General features: G+C 36.7%; 3 protein-coding genes across 3 annotated transcripts; 2 read left to right on the top strand and 1 right to left on the bottom strand.

Annotated features, from left to right (window-relative positions):
• Positions 1-984: 984 nt before the first annotated feature.
• Positions 985-6,541, top strand: LOC111810631 (uncharacterized). Its single transcript, XM_023697364.2, has 7 exons — positions 985-1,431; positions 2,447-2,746; positions 3,584-3,730; positions 4,493-4,833; positions 4,976-5,498; positions 5,620-5,652; positions 5,730-6,541. Exons 1-7 carry the CDS (start codon positions 1,254-1,256, stop codon positions 6,242-6,244), a joined length of 2,037 nt encoding a protein of 678 aa, XP_023553132.2. The 5' UTR covers positions 985-1,253; the 3' UTR covers positions 6,245-6,541.
• Positions 6,542-6,793: 252 nt separating this feature from the next.
• LOC111810592 (protein LURP-one-related 17-like) lies at positions 6,794-8,325 on the bottom strand. The gene is made up of 2 exons (XM_023697321.2): positions 7,923-8,325; positions 6,794-7,776 (listed from the first exon to the last, which is right to left on the bottom strand). Exons 1-2 carry the CDS (start codon positions 8,184-8,186, stop codon positions 7,396-7,398), a joined length of 645 nt encoding a protein of 214 aa, XP_023553089.1. The 5' UTR covers positions 8,187-8,325; the 3' UTR covers positions 6,794-7,395.
• A 1,740-nt stretch (positions 8,326-10,065) lies between these two features.
• On the top strand, positions 10,066-18,279 carry LOC111810945 (respiratory burst oxidase homolog protein A). The gene is made up of 14 exons (XM_023697805.2): positions 10,066-10,915; positions 11,001-11,163; positions 11,635-11,683; positions 12,396-12,509; positions 13,996-14,418; positions 15,076-15,459; positions 15,568-15,663; positions 15,812-15,927; positions 16,398-16,565; positions 16,663-16,819; positions 16,970-17,152; positions 17,232-17,360; positions 17,609-17,687; positions 17,775-18,279. The coding sequence occupies exons 1-14, from the start codon at positions 10,240-10,242 to the stop codon at positions 17,882-17,884; spliced, it is 2,847 nt and encodes a 948-aa protein (XP_023553573.2). The 5' UTR covers positions 10,066-10,239; the 3' UTR covers positions 17,885-18,279.
• Positions 18,280-19,709: the final 1,430 nt, after the last annotated feature.

Raw genomic sequence — 19,709 nt, 5'->3', positions numbered from 1 at the left:
GATGTGTTGGATGAAAGTCCTTGAATTTATAATCAAAGAATACTATTTCTTTGGTATGAGGCTTTTTGGGAAGCAAAAGCTATGAGAGCTTATGCTCAAAGTGAACAATATTAACCATTGTGGAGAGTCGTGTTCATCTAACAAAAATCACCTCGTAATCACACTCGGATTGAGCTCACCATGTGAGACAACACGGTGGCAGAGCTAGGTGGCCGTGGCAGGCTGACACTGACTGAATCGGAAATACGTGTCTCCGGATGTAGTTGACATGGAGCCACGTAAATCGCAATTGAATATCCCAGAAACGGCCCAAACTCCAATTTCTCGGCCCATTATATATTGGACCTTGCAAGCCGGCCCAATACACATTTTTTAATAGATAAAACACGTGTAATTACATTAACTAAAAGATTTTCTTACTTTTAGTTCTTCTTTTTATTATTATTTTTTTAAAATTATAATATAGAAATATCACATGAAAATAAAACAAATACTCTAAAAAATAAGTATAGAGACATATATTATTTTAGTAGGATGACAAAGATTTAAATATTTTCTTTATAATATTTAACTAAAAAAGTCATCTAAATAAATAAAATTAAATAAAATTAAATGTAAATAAAAACGGTTACTTTATTTAAAAGAATATTGAATATTGTCGTAATTATACAAAACAGGTGTACGCGAGCGAGTAAGACACCGAGGGATTTATTTAGAATATTTTTATAATTATCGACGAGGTAGCGGTACGTGGCGGATGATAATTGGGCGGACGCCAAATTTATCCTTATATAATTTGGGATAATGCCACGTCAAGGTCCGTAAAAGACAACGAGAGTGGAGACCCGTCTCCACGCAAAGCGGGTATTCGCGGACGACCACTGACGGAGAACGGAACGGAATATTCGACCGTCGATGGTCCGTTTCCAAAAAATGACACACATTTTCCCGAAAACTATATATACTCACCATTGTCCCAAATTCGTGCCCTAAAATACTCTGATTTCTCCTACGCATAGCCGCAACATGCTAAACACTCCCGTTTCCCCTTATTTTCCTTTCGTGTTCTCGCACCTAATTCACTTTTCTTGATTCACTTTCCGATTCGAGTCTCCCCAGTAGGATCTTCAAATGTTCTTCTCTGTGTTCAGATTGGTGTCTTCTGGCGATGGAGTTTTGAAGTCATTGGAGATGTTTGGCGGCTGTTGTGAATCGACTTCGGTTTGTAGCTCTTTTCAGCTAGGGCTTCGGTTATGTATGCTCTAGAATTGACTTATCCGGTTGATGTGGTGGTGTCGAAGCTCATGGGACCAGACGGCTCTGTTAGAACAGAGGTAACAATCGAGGAGGTTGAGTTGTGTGAGGCGGATCGCGGTTCTGCCCCTCCTAGCTATTCATTTCAGCATTTCAGCTCGTACGGTAGTAAAAAAGGTGGAATAATCGTAATTTTTTTTAGTAATACTGCTGTTTAATTTTAGATTTGTTGCTGGTTTCGTGTTTTTACCTGCATGCGGTGGCATAGTCATCCTTGTGCATTCGAATTGGCTATAACCGGAGGTTTTGGAGACTGCTGATTGTTTTTCGAAAGATATGGCAATGGATTTAGTGCTTGGAGTTTTACGCATTGGTTGTGGATGAACGAATTGTATGTAAGAGGATGAAAGTTATAGAGAGATTTGAGTCACTTATTGTTGAAAACCGATGAGTTTCTGTAGCCCCATAAAGACCGCCACCACTTCGTTTTACCAGTTTTTAATAAATGTGTTCCGGAAGATTTTGCCAATTGAAGTGCTTTATATGAACCCTAGGCGTTTGGAGGATGTCTTATCCTCTCTTTTTTGCTCTGTCATTATTCATGAAAGATTCGTCTTATTAAATGCGTTCCAGTGGATTTGGAGTGAGGTTGACTTGGGATTCAGTATGCAGATTACTCAAAACATGGCATTCATTTGGGCTTGTATTTTGTTACTTCGAAGGAGAAATATGATAAAGAGAAAATTCTTCTCCGGGGATGTCCCAGTAGAAATATCAAATATTTTGTATGAGAAGAGACATTGTCTTTATTTTCTTTATTCGTTCACTGGATGGTGTATAGCATCTGTCTGCTGAAATCCTGATTATGGAATAAGGTCTATATGGTGAATTTGGAAAATTTGATGAAAAGCTTGCAACTTTTTTATAGTTATTCTATAGATGAATGATGTTGATAGCTGGCTCTGGCTACTGCATCTGTGAAAGGATCGTCATATGTTTAGAATATTTAGACTTTGTGAGTGTTATATTTTCACTCTTGATCGTATATAATCCATGCTATTTCACTTCGAGATGACTTTTATAGAATTTATGTTCACGAGTCTCTGGCTCATCATCTCCTTTATCTGTCATTTCTCTTTCATCACTTTCCATATTTTAATGATCTAATGTTCTATAAATGTCGGTATTTCAGATGGGACGAGCTCTATCAATGATTTGGGTCCTGTTTCCTTAGATAAGGTTCCTGATGGAGCGGTTTTTAAGGATGGTGAAAATACATCTGAAGATTTTGAAAGTAGGAACAAAAGAAGTCATTTGTCCACTTCAAGTCCGGGAGTACAGCCACGTAAACCGCTAAAGGTGTCAAGGGGTAGTAGTAGTTTATGTTCTAAGAGGCCACGTGTGGTTCAATTGGAAGATCCTTTATTCTTAAGTGGAGCTGATGACGTATCTGATAAGCTTGGATCATACCTTAAAAAGTGCAACTCTCATGGTAATATGATATAAATGTTCATCCTTTGCTATTAGTTAAATTATTCTTTTCATATCCAATGGCGGTGTTTTTCCCATGCAGTTTATCTATTACATATTTCAGATAGGAAATGATAACTTTTATTTTTAAAACGAGTTGATTATGCTGCAAAAATCTGATTAAAAATAAAATATAAAGCAAAAAACTATCCAAACGCTTAGCCATAACTACAAGTAAACAAACCTATGATGTGTGTACTATCCTCAGAAGAAGTAGGACGAATTAAATCTAAAACTTAAAAGTACACCCCCGCAGTTGTTTAAAATTATGATATGTGGGTTGTTTTTAAGATGCATGAGTAGAGGACCATGTTAGACAATCCAGTGAACTTTTCTCTCCATTTGTTCATGTCGTGGTTTTTTCTTCTTCCTGCCTTTATTTGAACGTTGTGATTCTTTCATTTATTGTAAATTTGTGAGAGAGGGAGGATATTTGGAAAAACATTTGTGGTTATTTCATTTATAGGATATATGGGAATTTCCGGGTCAAATTTGTAATGTTATTAATTGACTAATCTAATGTACCATATGCTTTCGTTTGGTAAAGTTAAGAAATCATTCTATGCTCATGTTCTGTTTACTATGTATTTAGAAACTAGTGGTACAATGGTGATTTGACCCTTATAAATCTGTATTATCATGCAAGCTTATAATGTGCAATATCTGTTGTCTTTATGTGATTGAGATTGGATATCATTTTCCATTTTCTATACTAGATTTCTATGTTTTCCTTGTGTAAGTTGATGGGAAATCAGGAATTTACTGAAGCTAGTTTATTGTATACCCCACAAAAAAACAGAGAAAACTCAACTGTTGAAACAGAAGAGTAGCCTAAGCAGCAAGCGGGGTGATAAGAGAAATCTCAAGGTGTCATTGAAGACAAAGTTTGATTCATTCTCTACAAATGCTGGAAATGGCTCAGCTGCAGCAGGGAGCAGTTTTCATGGTATGATGATATCATGTGAATTATTTATTAATTTGCTCAGAAACTTGCATTATCTGGTTATAACTTGTATTGAAGATGTTCTCCACTGGATAATGCAGATGTTTTAAATTTCTAATGGTAAAAACATTCTTGGTTTGTTGTGAGGAAAATTTGTCACTATTGTCACAGAACCTAAATGGAGGGACAACTGAAGTATAACCAAATCAAGACAGTTCTAATTCTAATGAGTATGTGTTGGTTTGCTTGTTACTTCAATAACTTTTGTAAATATATGAGTTAGTTTATTCTTTTAATGAAGTTATCCCTGGAAAGATATAATCACACGAAGAAGCCATTTGAATGCAACATCCCACAGTGCAACGGGCCACCTATCTAAAGATAGAACGTGACTCTCTTAAATTCACCTATTTTACTTTGTCTTTCAACAAGAGTTGTAGCTTCAGTATATCGTGCTCTACAAAAATGCGTTGCGTCCCAGTTCCTATGAGTGTTGTAATGAAACTAATTTCTCTTTACCTTTCTTTGATTTTCTTTTTCCTCCATCACTAATAGGTCATAACTTCACCTTGTTTTCAGTTTTGCTAGGAGTTTATCTGCTAAAATCCATTAGTTGTTGTTACCTACGATTATGATATAAGGAAACAAGCCACTGTTTTATAATTTGTTTATAATAATGCTTCTCATCGGTTTTCTACTTGTGTTCATCTGAGTTCGCATTACACAGCATAAAATTACTTACGGACTTTATGAAATTTTATGCAGGATTATACGGGCTGAAATCAGGTGCTCGTGAATTTACAAAGCTTACGGATGATCCACCGCTGAACGATATTCTTGATGGTAGTTATGAGTGTGCTAATTTAAGTAAAGACAAAGGTAAAAAAGACACAAATGTAAATGAATGTTTTCTGCAGTCAATTAGAAAAGCTTGTTCTGTTCTTCAGCTCCCATGGCCTGTCCGCCCGCAAAATATGGCAGAGTCAGATAGTTGTTCTAACAGCAAACCGGATACAAGTCTAGTTAGTTCTGTTTCAAGCATGGAAGAAAAAGTGAATTTTGATGTAAAAGAACTTAGTGCAACAGATTCACCTTCATTAAACAAGGTCAGTGCGTAAGAATTTGACTGTTTATCTCTCTAGTCAGCCGTAGCTGTGTGCACTTGCACTCAAACCCCAAACACTCACTGTATCATCGTGTTTGTTGGTTTAAATTTATTTTTATTAAGTTGCTTGTTTTTCCATGAAGGTGGAAGATGCCTGCAACAATTCTGAACCTTTGACCAATGCACTTGATTTTAAATTATACAAACCTGATCACATGTTCATGAAATTGGGCCTTCCTATTCCAAAGGACTTGAGTTCTTTGCTCCAGGATGCTAGCAAGTCCTCTGTATCTTCAAACAATGCAACAGATTTACGTTCAGCAAAGCAACAATCTCGGCGAGCTATGTTGCAACCATTTGCATGGTCACATTCTTTTAATGGGCACTCTAAAGCAAATTCAGAATCATCCAAGTTTTCTGCCAATAGGACCACGTGTCTTGGTAGGTGGTGGCGAGTTCGAAACTTTTCCAATATACCTAGTGCTACTGCTGATTGTTTTACGAAAGACTTGGAATCGTTGACTTTTAACCAAAGTTTATTTCCTTCAACAATGAGAGTTGTTGGTCCTGATGATGGAAGGTCCTCTATATCTGTTAATCCTCATCAATGTGGATGGGATTCCCTGTCTTCTGCAACTTGTTCGAAAACTTCCTCTGTGCTTGTGGGTAAGGATTTATTGGAAGGCATTTATACCGCGTAATTGAGATACAATATTCACCTTGGAACCGTTCTGCTATTATCGTTCATTTTACTTAAATCGTGACGCTGTTTTTGGTCTAATTACAGAATCTCGAGGGAAGATGAATAACGAGGCAAATGGTATGAATTTCAACTTTCTTATCTGTGTGATACTTTGTATATTTGATAGCTGTGTTATTGATATTGCTTCTCTACAGAGCAGCAGTGTCCAAGAGTAATGGCTGCTGCTCAAACTCTGTACGATATTGCAACTTCTGCTGCATTGAGGCAAAACATAGATGGGATGGTAAGGTGGCCAAAAAAGGCATCACAAAAGTCCATGAGAGCTCGCAAGTTGAAATCAGAGGAAACTGAAGAATTATATACCACACCTACAACATATGGATTGTGGTCCAACAATTCGATCAAGAACGAAGGCCATCATGCTCATCCCTCGAAGAAGCCAAAGCTCGGAACAACGGAGAGCAGAAGAGACGTTGCTCAGACCAATTGTAAAAGAGGACCATTGAATTGGACTACACCCCGATCAAGTAGATCGTCACCCAGTAAGTTCATTAGAGATTCGGTTTCGGAAGCTAAACCTTCGACAGCAGGTGCCATAAAACAATCATCATCTATGATGCCTCCTCCAGCAACTCTTTTGTGCAAGGCTGGCGAGGGTCAACAAAAGACACGGAAGTTAATGCTCATGGATTGGAAAAGAGGGGGATGAACAGGTTAGATTGCTCGAGAAACTCATAGTTTTATTATATCCATGCCTGCCTAACAAAATGCTGTTATTATTAAATTAGAATCACTTGTCTGAAGTAGTGCCTTGGTTGGTTGGCTGGCTGTACATAATATTGTTGTAAGTGTTGGATTAATGATTGTAATGGTTAGGGTTGAATAGTGACACACGCTTTCTAATTGTTGTAACATCAAACTTCATTCCAGAACGCAGTAGCAAATTCTCTGCCACTGTGTGAAAAGTATTTGACAAGGCAATAGAAATTTTAGTTCTTTCTTATTACTATTTGCTTGTGCTCTTCTCTATAGTCCTCGCAACTAAGTCGAATTGCTTGACGAGACCGGGGATGCAGACCATTTTGCTTTTGATTTGAGGGGAAACCCAGCTGCTACCGGTCGGGGCAGACAAAACATTGACCCGCGAACCTGCCCAAAAAGTGGGGCGAAAATCTACGCTTCTGCTTACAAAAGACTACTTTCCAAGCCGAATCAGACGGAATATCCGCTGAATACGATAGATTTTTAACATTAAAGATTGAATGATCTAGGAGAAAATAGTTCAAATGTAACTGTCCAAGTCCACCGCTATACACCTTTATAAAGAATAAGAATGCTTTATTCCCGTCTTCAACTGATGTGGGATCTCACAATCCACCCCATTCAGATCTAACACTGTCACTCGTTTCTCTTTTCAATCGATGTGGAATATCGCAATCTACCCCCTTTGAGACCTGAGACCCAGAATCTTTGCTGGCACACCGCTTGCTGTCCACCCTTTTAGAGCTCATTATACTCGTTGGCACATTATTAGGACTTATTATAAGTTTTCCGTCCTCGCTCCCACCTAGTAAGTTGTTCTGTTCACAATGTAAAATTAGTAGAAACAACGTGTGAAACCTACCCTAAATACTTGCAAATATCTAAAATGTATACATATAATCAAATTTGTTTATAAATATATAGGCCGAGATTTGTATGAAAATGAAATAGACAATCAAATGTTATTACCCTCATTCTTACAAAAATAGGATTACAAAAAACCCGATCAAAATCAAAACGCACTGCAAAAGAAATTATGCACAAGAACAGAAGAGGAAGAGGAAGAGGAAGATGAAGAGGAAGAATCAAACTGGAATTCTAAGAGAACATCTGATCCAGAGCTAAAACCAGAGCCATAGCCAATCCGGGATCAAAACCAGGAAGAATCACCAGAAGGAAAACCTCCGCCCCAAAGCAAACGCCGCCTTTCACCGCCTCCTTCCTCTTCACCTCCGCCACCACTGTCCTCGACGCGTCCAAAACCTTGCACGATCGCTGACCGTACGAACCTTCCACACTGTACGCATACTTCTTCTCCGAGGTTCTGTAATCGTATACGTATGCGAGCACTTTCGCATTCGGAGCGACATGTAGTATGTTCATGTTCTTCCTCACTCGACATATCGGTTTCTTCCTAGCCCTAGTTTCTCCTCCTACTTCCCCTTCGTACACGCACCAGTTCTCCGCTAGTCCAAGCTTCTAATCAACCAAAACATACACAGTTTAGAATCCAATCCGCCAGAAATTACCGCCAAAATCAGAGCGAGTTACACATTTAGTTCAATTTCATCACAAAGAAGAAGAAGAAGAAGACAAATCAAGCGCGTAGTTGCGCAACGACCGACCTTGGAGCGGCACATTGTAAGGACGGAGTTTCCGAGGCCGTCCATCAGAATCACTTCCTCCGGCCGTCCGGTGTAATTATCGACTCTGTATACGATATTTCCGTTACAATCAATCACTGTGAAGCCGTTACAGGTGAGTAGCAGTGACTTCCTCCACACCGTCAGTGAGACAATCGCGGCGGCGCCGTCGCCGCCTCTCTTGACCTCCTCCGCCGGCTGGGATTCCTGGTGCACTGCTCCGGATGAAGATTTGAAGAAGAGCATCTTAATTCCTTCCGGTGTTCGTTGAATGTTGATTTGTTTTCGAATTTTTGAGGGTTTTAACTCGAAGAGGAAGCAGATATTTATAGACTCTCATTATCGGACGGAACTTGGATCCTCCATGAAAACGATGACTCTGGATCACCAGGTAGGCTCCACGTCTCTCCCTCTATTTTTTTTTTAAAAAAAATTAATTAATTAATTTTAATATATATTTTTCTTTTGGAATAATTCCACCAATATATTTTTAATTTATATTGTAAATTATAGTTTATTACTATTTTCACTTGATTTTTTTAATCAAATTAAAATCCTACCAAATAACACTTACTGAGTGATAACGAGCCACGTGTATGCTTAATCTCCACAGCAAGCGACACGTGTAGCTTTACATCTCCTGCTTTCCTTTTCCATTTTTTATATTGGAATAATTGTTTATAAAATATTATTACGAATAAACATGTTTTTTATGTTAAAATAAGCTCTCGTGACTTTGCTTTGACCTCATACCAATATAGTTAGTATTCCTCACTTACAAACTCATGATCATTCCCTAAATTAGCCGATGTGGGACTTTCATCATCCAACACCTCCCCTTAATTGCGGCTCGACTCCTTTTTCTTTTAGAGTCTTTGTCCCCTCGAACAAAGTACGCCTCCCCTTAATTGCGGCTCGACTCCTTTTTCTATGACTTTGCTTTCACCTCATACCAATATAGTTAGTATTCCTCACTTACAAACTCATGATCATTCCCTAAATTAGCCGATGTGGGACTTTCATCATTCAACACCTCCCCTTAATTGCGGCTCGACTCCTTTTTCTTTTAGAGTCTTTGTCCCCTCGAACAAAGTACGCCTCCCCTTAATTGCGGCTCGACTCCTTTTTCTTTTAGAGTCCTTGTTCGAAATTTCTTGTTCAAAATTTGAGGTTTTTAGAGTCCTTGTTCGAAATTTGAGGTCTTAGTCATTTTTTACTATGCCTTCAAGGAGGTTCGATTCCTTTTTCTTTTAGAGTCCTTGTTCGAAATTTGAGGTCTTAGTCATAGTCATTTTTTTTTACTAATCTATTGACACGACTAAATTTTAGGAGATGACTCTAATACCATGTTAGACGAACACGATTCTCCATAATGGTATGATATTGTTCACTTTGAGCATAAGCTCTCATGGCTTTGGTTTGAGCTTCCCAAAAGGTCTCATACCAATGGAGTTAGTATTCCTCACTTATAAACCCATGATTATTCCCTAAAATAGCCAATGTGGGACTTTCATCATCCAACACCTCCCCTCGAACAAAGTACGCCTCCCCTTAATCGAGACTTGACTCCTTTTTCTTTTGGAGTCTTAGTCATTTTTTACTATGTCTTCAAGGAGGCTCGACTCCTTTCTCTGTTGGAGTCTTTTGTTCGACATTTGAGGATTTATCAATCTATTGGCACGACTAAGTTTTAGGGGATGACTCTGATACCATGTTAAACGAACACGACTCTCCATAATGGTATGATATGCTTTACTTTGAACATAAACTCTCATGACTTTGTTTTGATATTGTCAATGTGGATCCATAAATATGTTTTAAAAAATTAATATATTTATTAAAATTGCTACAAAAAGAACTAAATAATTTATGAAATTGCTTCAAAATATTTTGAGTTTTTTATGTTTTATAATTTTAAATTTATCACTACAAGATGGGAAAAAAAAAATTAATAAAATAAAATAAGATAGTCTCCCGCCTTTTACTTGGTGTCATGCATAGAGTATTGGAATGGAATGGGTCCATATCAAGGGTATAATGGTAATTAAGATATGACAGCTCAGCATATCCACGGTTTTCCCGTTTATGCAAGATTAGGTACAAATAATTTTTAGTTGGAGAAAATCATTGCCTTCTCCGTTCAGTTCCTTCAGATTCCGGACGCGCCTTCTCTGCAACTTCTTTGCTCACTACCGATTGGCGGACAGCTGACGACGACGGCACGGGAACGTTCGTCAACTGTTGATGATTAATTAGTTTCACAACCTGGCAGGCACGTTTTCGGTCTGCTAATGAATCAATGACCACAACTGCGGAGCAGGAGTACCGATGCGGATCGGACGACATTACACAACTTGACACGATGATCTTTGAATCGTCGCTGGGAGCGGAGTTCGGCGCGGCGGAGGATTTTGTGGAGGTGACACTTGATGTGCAAGAAAACAACACGATTGTGCTTCGAAGTGTTGAGCCGGCGACTGTGATCAATATGGACGATAGCGTCTCTGGCGGTTCTGGAATGCCGGCTTGGACTCCTGCTTCCATTTTGAGATCTACGTCGGCGAAGCGGAGTTCGTCGCATCGGTTTCGGCAGTTTTCTCAGGAACTCAAAGCGGAAGCGAGAGCTAAGGCGAAGAATTTTTCGCACGAGTTAAAAGCCGAATTGAGGCGGTTCTCATTGAGCCGGAGCCATGCGTCTCAGGCATTCGCCGCGTCATCGTTAACCGTGAACACGAACAGTGATGTTGGAGCAGAAAACGGAATGGATTCGGCTTTAGCGGCTAGAGATTTAAGGAGGCAACGAGCAAAGCTTGATCGAACTCGTTCCGGTGCTGAGAAGGCTCTCTATGGATTAAGATTCATAAGCGGCAATAATAAAACGAGGGGCGTCGATACGTGTAGTGAACTTGAGAGCAACTTCAATAAGCTTGCCAAGGACGGTTTTCTCAGCCGCGTCGATTTCGCTCAATGCATAGGTATAAACTGGCTGCAAACAGGTAATTTCAGTATTTTTTGTGGAATTTTTAATTGATTTCGTTGTTTTCCTTTTAAATTTGAAAGGAATGAAAGATTCGAAAGAGTTTGCTCTCGAGCTGTTCGATGCTCTAAGTCGGAGGCGAAGACTTCAGAACTCCGATCGAATTAGTCGAGACGAGCTGTTCGAGTTCTGGTTGCAAATTACCGATCAAAGTTTCGATTCCAGGCTCCAGATCTTCTTCAACATGTAAGAACTCATAGCATATTATGATCTTAATTTCTTTTTTTCAAAGAATGATCAGGATACTTTTTCTCCCTTAATTATTTTCAACAGAAAAAATGTATATTAGCTTCGCACCAGTTTAGCAGTTAGCACAAAAAAAAATTTAACGTTTGAACTTTGGAATATTTGTTTTTGTTAAAATAAAGGGCATAAATTAATAATTTTTTTTTTTAAAAAAATAATTATCGTGTCAATTTATTATTTATTAAATTAGAAAAAATGAATTATATTATTCTGGAACAAATTTAAAATTAAAATCTTCTAAGTCTAGGAAATAATTAAATCATACCTAAGAGTATTTTGTAAAATTTATAATAAAAGGTAATAATATGCTATCATATATACTCTTTTTAGTTGTTATTTTATGTTTTACAGCAATAATTTGTTTTATTTAAACACCTTGATTTAGTAATTTTAATTAATTATACATGTCAGGGTTGACAAGAATGAAGATGGTCATGTCACCGAACAAGAAGTAAAAGAGGTAAAAATGATATGGCTTAACAACTTCTAAACTCTCATTCTGATGGTATTTTTGGCAATAAAAAAATGAACTGCAAACAGCCTGATCTGTTTTTTTTTTTTTTTTTTTTTTTTTTTCTCTGTATATATAAAACTATACGTGTATGATAAGATTAGGAAGAAAAATTCAAATTATTCATATATTTTAGCCTACAGAAAAGAGGAATGATATAATTTTAAATCTATCATACAACTAACATAGAGCTACTTGTATATTTTATGAATTGGTCGTGATATTATTAACATTTTTTTTTTATACCAACTTCAACTAAAATATAAACAAAAAGTGACCCTTGGTTGGTGGGATCCGGTAGCCTTTATTAAAGTCCCGAATATTATAAAGTAAATGCCATTGACATTCATCTAAAAATAAAATTATTAAATAAACAAGAATGCCGGCATTCTGTTCTGACTTTTTCTTTCTTGTCATGGTATGGAAGAATTATGGAGTATGAAGAAATGGTATCTTGAACTCTTCAACACTTCAAAAAATTTCAGCGCCATATTCTATATTCTGTGCCAAATTATTATAATTTGGTTCCATAATTGTGGTTAGTTAATTAGAGTTTGAATGCATTTGTTTAATTTTCATAATTTCAATTATAACTTCTTGCCAAGAACAATTTCATGGTTGATTTGTCTAACTTTATATTTTATATTTCTGGGATTGGTAGATTATCATGCTAAGTGCATCCGCCAACAAGCTATCTAGACTAAAGGAACAAGCGGAGGAATATGCAGCTCTAATCATGGAAGAATTAGACCCTGAAAGATTAGGTTATATCGAGGTCTGTTTTTTTTTTTTAATTTAATTTTATTATTTATGATACAATTTTAATCAACCTGTCTCTTAAAACTCCAAACTAGTAATTACAACCATTTAGATATAAGGTTTTATAGAGGAATCAATTTAACATAATTTAACAGATGAAAAATCACTCATATTAACTAAAATTGGCTTTATATATTTTGATTCGAATTTTTATTCAATATTATCTTAATTCAATATTTAAAATTTTTTTATGAAAATTCTTGGATTTTTTTATTAAAAAAATCTTATAAAATGGAATTCTAAAGATTTTAAATTAATTCAATTATTAGTTTTTAATTAAACCAATCAAATTAAGGAGATCTTAAAAATATAATATTTTCTTATTTCATGGTCTTAAACACATGATAATTAATTATTCTTTAAAATTGTAGGTTTCTCGTTCTTAAAAAAAATGTTGATAATGTTACTTCTAAATTAATTAGCATTCTCAAACTTTTAATTGCATTGTTCAACTGTCCCTCTTTCCACGATTCCAGGGCGGGTAGCCATTCGTTTACTTAGGTTTTCAATTTCTTTGCCAAAAAAGAAAAATGTTTTCAATCTTTTTTCGGTAAGGTTGTTCTCAATTAGGTTGGTCACCTTCAAATAACTTTTGGTTGAATGATCATTTTCCCCTCCTTTCGGATTTTGATGGTCAATTTGTTGATTTAGTTTTATAAACATCAATCTGTTGCTCTAACAACTCTGACCATGGGAATATGGTTGGAAAAAATATCACGAAGTATGATCTATACCTCTATAATTGCTGGTGGTAGACGTTAGCGCTAGTATTGCACTGCCACTAGGCTGCACCTAATACGCCCAGTTCCTAGCAACCTGGAATCATATCATTGATACCCATGGAATTGGATTTTGTTATCGGGAACTTGTATCATGTCTTATTTAATTTTGGTGGAAGCTCAAATTTTGATGGATTGGCTTCTTTAGATTAGAAAAAGTTGCAACTAAGTCTAGATTTATAGAGCATGGTTCCTTTCAATTTTTAGAAGCGGATCCATATCCTTACAATTAACGCCAATAAATTGGTAACTATTTCTTCATTAACAAGTTGAAATCTATCTGGATGAATTTTATGAACTGCAATGCGGATTAAAAACATTTCTCGAAATACTGAGCATTGAGCAAAAGCCTTGCAGTTCAGGAGTAACTATTTTATGTTTGCCGCATAAAGAGCGAGTATAATCATAGCTAAAATTAAGGTGCATGTTCATATGAACTTCAATTGATTAAAGCTACATACGATTAAAAAAAATCATCTTTAACTTTATTCGCGAAAATTTTAATTTATGTATTGGATTATTTCTTAAAATCTTAAACTAATAATTGTGATTGTAGTGCATAGATGTTTCTCATGCAGTAGTGGCGTAGTTAGTTTTCAAGAACATTGACAGAATTCTGACTACTGATGAATTTTTTACTTCTTCCGTTGAACAATCTTTCAGCTATGGCAATTGGAGACACTTCTGCTGCAAAAGGACACATATATGAACTACAGTCGAGCCCTCAGCTTCACCAGCCAAGCCTTGAGCCAGAACCTACAAGGCATTCGACGAAGAAGCCCAATTAAAAAGTTTAGCACGAAAGTGCTCTACTTTCTGCGAGAGAATTGGAAACGAATTTGGGTTTTGACACTATGGATTATGATCATGGTTGGGCTTTTCACATGGAAATTTCTTCAGTATCGACATAAAAACGCCTTCAGAATTATGGGATACTGTCTCACCACGGCAAAGGGTGCGGCTGAGACCTTGAAGTTCAACATGGCTCTCATTCTTTTGCCAGTTTGTAGAAATACCATTACTTGGCTAAGGAAAACAAGAATAGGGTACTACGTCCCTTTCGACGACAACATCAATTTTCATAAGGTACACGCTGACCCTGCCATTCTCATCATTGCTTTATTTGAGTATTGATCCATCTGCTTCTCAACAGTTTCTAGGGCTGTCTAATCTGTCTTCTTTTTTCATTGGTCTTTTTTAAGCGAGGAAAGTTACGATCTCGGAGGTTAAATTAAAATTTCAAGTATCTGTTCTTGACCTGGATATAGAAGATATATATTCCGAAATTATTAGATGGTCTAAATCGTAGTTTCAAATTTGTGTGTAGTTTCCAAGTTACTCGGAAGTTTCTCCCTACCAATGTGTACTGGAGTTAGTGAAGAACGTACTGATTTTACTAAGAAAGAAGGATTGCTTGCTTCAATCTTTGAATTGGTCATATATATGTTGCGTCGAAGGAAATTTCAAATATGTGGTTTTTGGGTCTTAATGTTTAATTGACACGGGTGTATCCTGGTGTAACTTGGATATCTCTTGTAAGTCAAGGTTGGCTAAGAGTCATCAGGTACCACTCAGTTTACCATGATATTGTTAATTGCAAGAATTAAATAGTTAAAATACTATAGCCATTGAGGTTCCTATGTTCATTTCTTCTGAATGCCCCTGCAAGTTTCCCCAGAACTTGGAATATTTTTTATGTACGTAGCATCACTTTATCACTCTTTGGTTGTCTTACCTGTGTAGACAATTGCGGTGGCCATTATAGTTGGCATCATTCTCCACGCTGGAAACCACCTAGCATGTGATTTTCCAAGGCTGCTTAATTCCTCTGAAGCTGACTATGCGTATGTGATTGATGACTTCGGCAAGAATAAGCCCAGCTATATGGACCTTGTTAAAGGGGTTGAAGGTGTTACAGGAATCATAATGGTGATTTTCATTGCAATAGCTTTCACACTTGCAACACGATGGTTTAGGAGAAACCTCATTAAGCTACCCCACCCTTTTGATAGACTCACTGGATACAATGCCTTCTGGTATTCACACCACTTATTCATTCTTGTTTACATATTGCTCATCATTCACGGCTTGTTCCTCTATCTCGTGCACAAATGGTATCTTATGACGGTAATCAGTTATGGTTTTCTTTAGCTTTAGCTAATGCCTCACAACTACGTGTTCCTTCACATTATACTAAATTAAGAGTTGCTTAACGTACTAATTTCATGACTTCAGACTTGGATGTATGTCGCTGCTCCAGTTTTGCTGTATGCTGGAGAGAGGATCCTGAGATTCTTCCGCTCTGGATCATATAGTGTTCAAATCCAAAAGGTTTGTTTGAATTAAGAAATAAAATTGCACCAAAAAGAACTATGGGTTACATGTGGTCCATATCTCAACTAATATATTTCTGGTTTATAAATTACCACTGTAATGTCTGTGGCTTTCTCCTCTAATCATTCCTTTGTGATGCATTTAGGTAGCCATTTATCCTGGAAATGTTCTCAAATTGCAAATGTTCAAGCCGCCTCAATTTCATTACAAAAGTGGACAGTACATGTTTGTTCAGTGTCCTGCAGTTTCTCCCTTTGAATGGTAATGAAAAACCAGATTTGCTAACACTTAGTTTTTAGAATAAGCTTCCAATACAACCCTTAGTAAGCTAAATACAAAACTAATACTTCAAGAGATAAACGAGCACATATCCTCCATGTTGACTTCACCGCTCATTCACAATTTTCTTCAAGATTTCATTTGTTTCAATCAATATTTATGTACCTCTAAAAATGACTGTTTTACAGGAAGAAACAAATCAGATATTTAAAACAGTAATGTAAATCATAGTTTGAACTCTTGGTGATGAATGGATCTTAGGTAACTTTTGGATCAACTTTGTGAACACTGAACGGTATGGCCATATTAGTATTTCTTAAGATAACTTTTTTCCTTTCAAAATTGTTTCTTTCTAAGTTCTATGAAATATACTAAATTTTAATTTGTTACATATAAATAAACTTCCTTATTTTCACTTCAAGTCACCATCAAATGCTGAACTTTGCATGCAGGCATCCATTTTCAATTACCTCGGCTCCTGGAGATGACTACCTTAGTATCCATGTACGGCAGCTTGGTGATTGGACCCAAGAGCTTAAAAGGGTTTTTTCTGAGGTTTGTGAGCCTTCCCTCTCCGGCAAGAGTGGTCTTCTAAGAGCTGATGAAACTACCCTTAAAAGGTTAATATTTTCCTTATAATATTCCTTTCCTAGACCTCCTTTTAGCATGCTGCATTTCCTTCATATTAATGTTGGAAATTTATTATGCCCATGTCAGTCTGCCAAGGCTTTCAATAGATGGACCATATGGTGCCCCAGCACAGGATTATCATAAATATGATGTGCTACTACTTGTTGGTCTAGGCATTGGGGCTACACCTTTCATCAGCATTTTGAAGGATTTGTTGAACAATACTGTGAAAATAGAGGAGCAGGTAATGACTTGTGCGGATGTATTCTGACTCCGAGGGACATAGTTTCTTTTGTGTCTGCTTCTATTGTAATCAATCAGTTTGTCACAATCTAATAGCCCCGTAATTTGAAAAGGACAATACAAATGTGCTTATACACATTGATTCTCTCAGGATTCATCTACTGGTATCACTAGCGTTGGAAACCTCAGTTATGTGAACAAAAATTCTCAAGCTCCTAAAAGGAAGAATTGTCTGAAGACCACAAATGCCTACTTTTATTGGGTAACTAGAGAGCAAGGGTCATTTGATTGGTTCAAAGGTGTTATGAATGAAATCTCCGAGCTGGATCAAAGGGTAATTCATGTCTGTATGTTAGCAATTGGATTTCATGGCATGGCTGTTAATTGGGAATTTCAATTGTTTTGAGTTTTAGGGGGTAATTGAGATGCATAACTACCTTACAAGTGTGTATGAGGAAGGAGATGCTCGTTCAACTCTCATTACCATGGTTCAAGCCCTCAATCACGCTAAGAATGGAGTAGATATCGTGTCTGGCACCAGGGTAAAATCACAATCCTTCACTGCAGTTTCTAATACCTCTTTTTCAGATCCTTTATTATGTTTACTGAAGTAAATGTACAAACTTGAAAATTATGCCAAATATGCAATCAACCAAACCTTGGAAAAAATAGCGAGGAATTTTATGTGCTCCTATATTGACTAACAAATTTTGTGGCCATATTAGTCCTTGATTCACAGTGTCATCGTTTAGACATCCCCATATTAAAGCTTTTGTTGGCCCCAATGCAGGTGCGAACCCACTTTGCCAGGCCTAACTGGAAGAAAGTTCTCAGCAAAATCAGTTCCAAGCACTGTGGTGCAAGGATAGGTTGGTTGATTTCAACTATATAGCAGTAGAAACTTATCAAAGAAATCTTACCTTTTCTCATATTGTGGTTTTGACATTTTCTACTAGGTGTCTTCTATTGCGGTGCTCCAGTTTTGGCCAAAGAACTTGGCCAGCTCTGCCATGAGATTAATCGAAACGGTCCGGCCAAGTTAGATTTTCACAAGGAACATTTTTAAGATAAGTTTGGATGCATCACTTTCTCCCTCATTCTCATCTCAAAAATATGTCGAGATTAAAAATTTCTAGAATTGTAGAAGTCATGAAAAAGAAAAAGAATAAAAGAAATAAGATTTATAACTTGTAGAGACTAGGTAGGAAAGCAGAGACGAAAAAAAAGAGTTGAGTTATACCAGATGACTTTGTAGATTTAGCCATATTAGTCCAAGCACAATCACAAATAAACATTATGGTTTAGTAGGATTAGGAATTTTAAACAGGCTGAGTTCTTATATTTAGAGAGGGAATTTTTGTTATTACTATTGTTCCTTGAACGCCATGTGATCATCCCATAAAAGTACAGCGTCAAATTTTTTTTCTTCGAAATTAATGGACACTTCTACTCTTGTAATCATTGAACTTATGGTAATGCCTTATATGGATCTCTATTTTAAAAATCATGTTATACTACTTCCATATTTTGCTTGCTTAATATTCTCTGTCCAAATTTCCTTAATAAGGATCATGGTGATATACATGCTTGGCATATCTTAACATCTATATCAAGCTCTATCTGCTTTTTCTAGAAAATTTCAAGGTTGGGACTGGAGAGAACGAAGAGCTGTACTAAGATCTTGAAGCATGGCAAGTCTTGTGGTATGTCATTGCCATATTATCTTGTTCTAGGTGTTATTTTGACATTCGACTAAAGATTTTGATAGAAAAACCATTTATTAAGACAAAGCACATTTACATAAAATTTAGGGAATAGTTGAGTTACTTGACACACGATTAGTCGTGAAACTACAATCTTATTGTTGAAAGGATAACATAGCAAGTTTGTTATATAATGACTCAAGAACTTTTGAGCTTTAGATAAATGTCCTGTTTTCTAAAAACTTGTTTTCCTAACCTCTTACCTGGCGAGGGCCGTAAAAACCAAGCTTTGATAGGGGACAAAGAAACCTTTTGAATATCGTCTCGGATTCATACATTTCCCCCGGTCACAATCTCGGCTAAGAAGAGACCGGGAAGGAAGGCATGGACTTCCTGTTTGAAATCGAACGGGAAGACGAATGATCGATTGTTGGGAAAGGAGTCCCACATTGACTAATTAAGAGGAGTCTCACATCGACTAATTAAAGTGTTTATTATAGATTTACTTGAATACATCATACCTTTTAGGAAAACCAAAAGTAAAACCATGAGAGTATATGTTCAAAGTGGACAATATTATATCATGGGGAGCTCTATAATTCCTAACGTGGTCTGCTAGTTCGAGTCACCAGGAAGGAATGGGGCGACTGGTTGTCGTGTTTGGTAGAAGGAAACAACGAGGAGGAAGAAGAATACAGAGTGAAGTGAAGACGAGTACCGATGACGTCAATGGGTTAGAAAAACAAGTTTCTAGAAAACTAATCATTTATCTTAAAGCCCAATTGTCTTTTAGTAATAATTGGCTAGCTTGTTAGGCAATTTTAGCTCTATAGTTGCTTTAGTGGATAATCTCTCAGTAAATAGAAGCTTCATATTTGTACTAAGGATGAATGATCATTAGGAACAACTTTTGACTTTGAATAATGATAGACATTTGGCAAATGGAATTTTTGGAGAATGCATTAGGATGCATTACTAGCAGTAAAAAGCCTTTATACGTCCATGATCTCAGCTGAAGAAATCTAACGTATTATTAATCAGTTTAAATCTGATTATCCATTAGAATGACTCAGATCAAGAGGCATTCCAAAGCCTCCCAATAGACATAGTATAGTGGTGCCTCTGATCCTCGTTTAAAATTGTAGGAGAATCACAAGACAAAAAGGATGAAGACGAGGTCTCCTCTTC

The sequence above is a fragment of the Cucurbita pepo genome, chromosome 14 (genome assembly GCF_057944985.1).
Source record: "Cucurbita pepo subsp. pepo isolate OVF chromosome 14, ASM5794498v1, whole genome shotgun sequence".
Taxonomy (NCBI): Eukaryota; Viridiplantae; Streptophyta; class Magnoliopsida; order Cucurbitales; family Cucurbitaceae; genus Cucurbita; species Cucurbita pepo.
The sequence above is the reverse complement of the archived record's forward strand: the minus strand, read 5'-3'. Positions and strand labels throughout refer to the sequence as shown.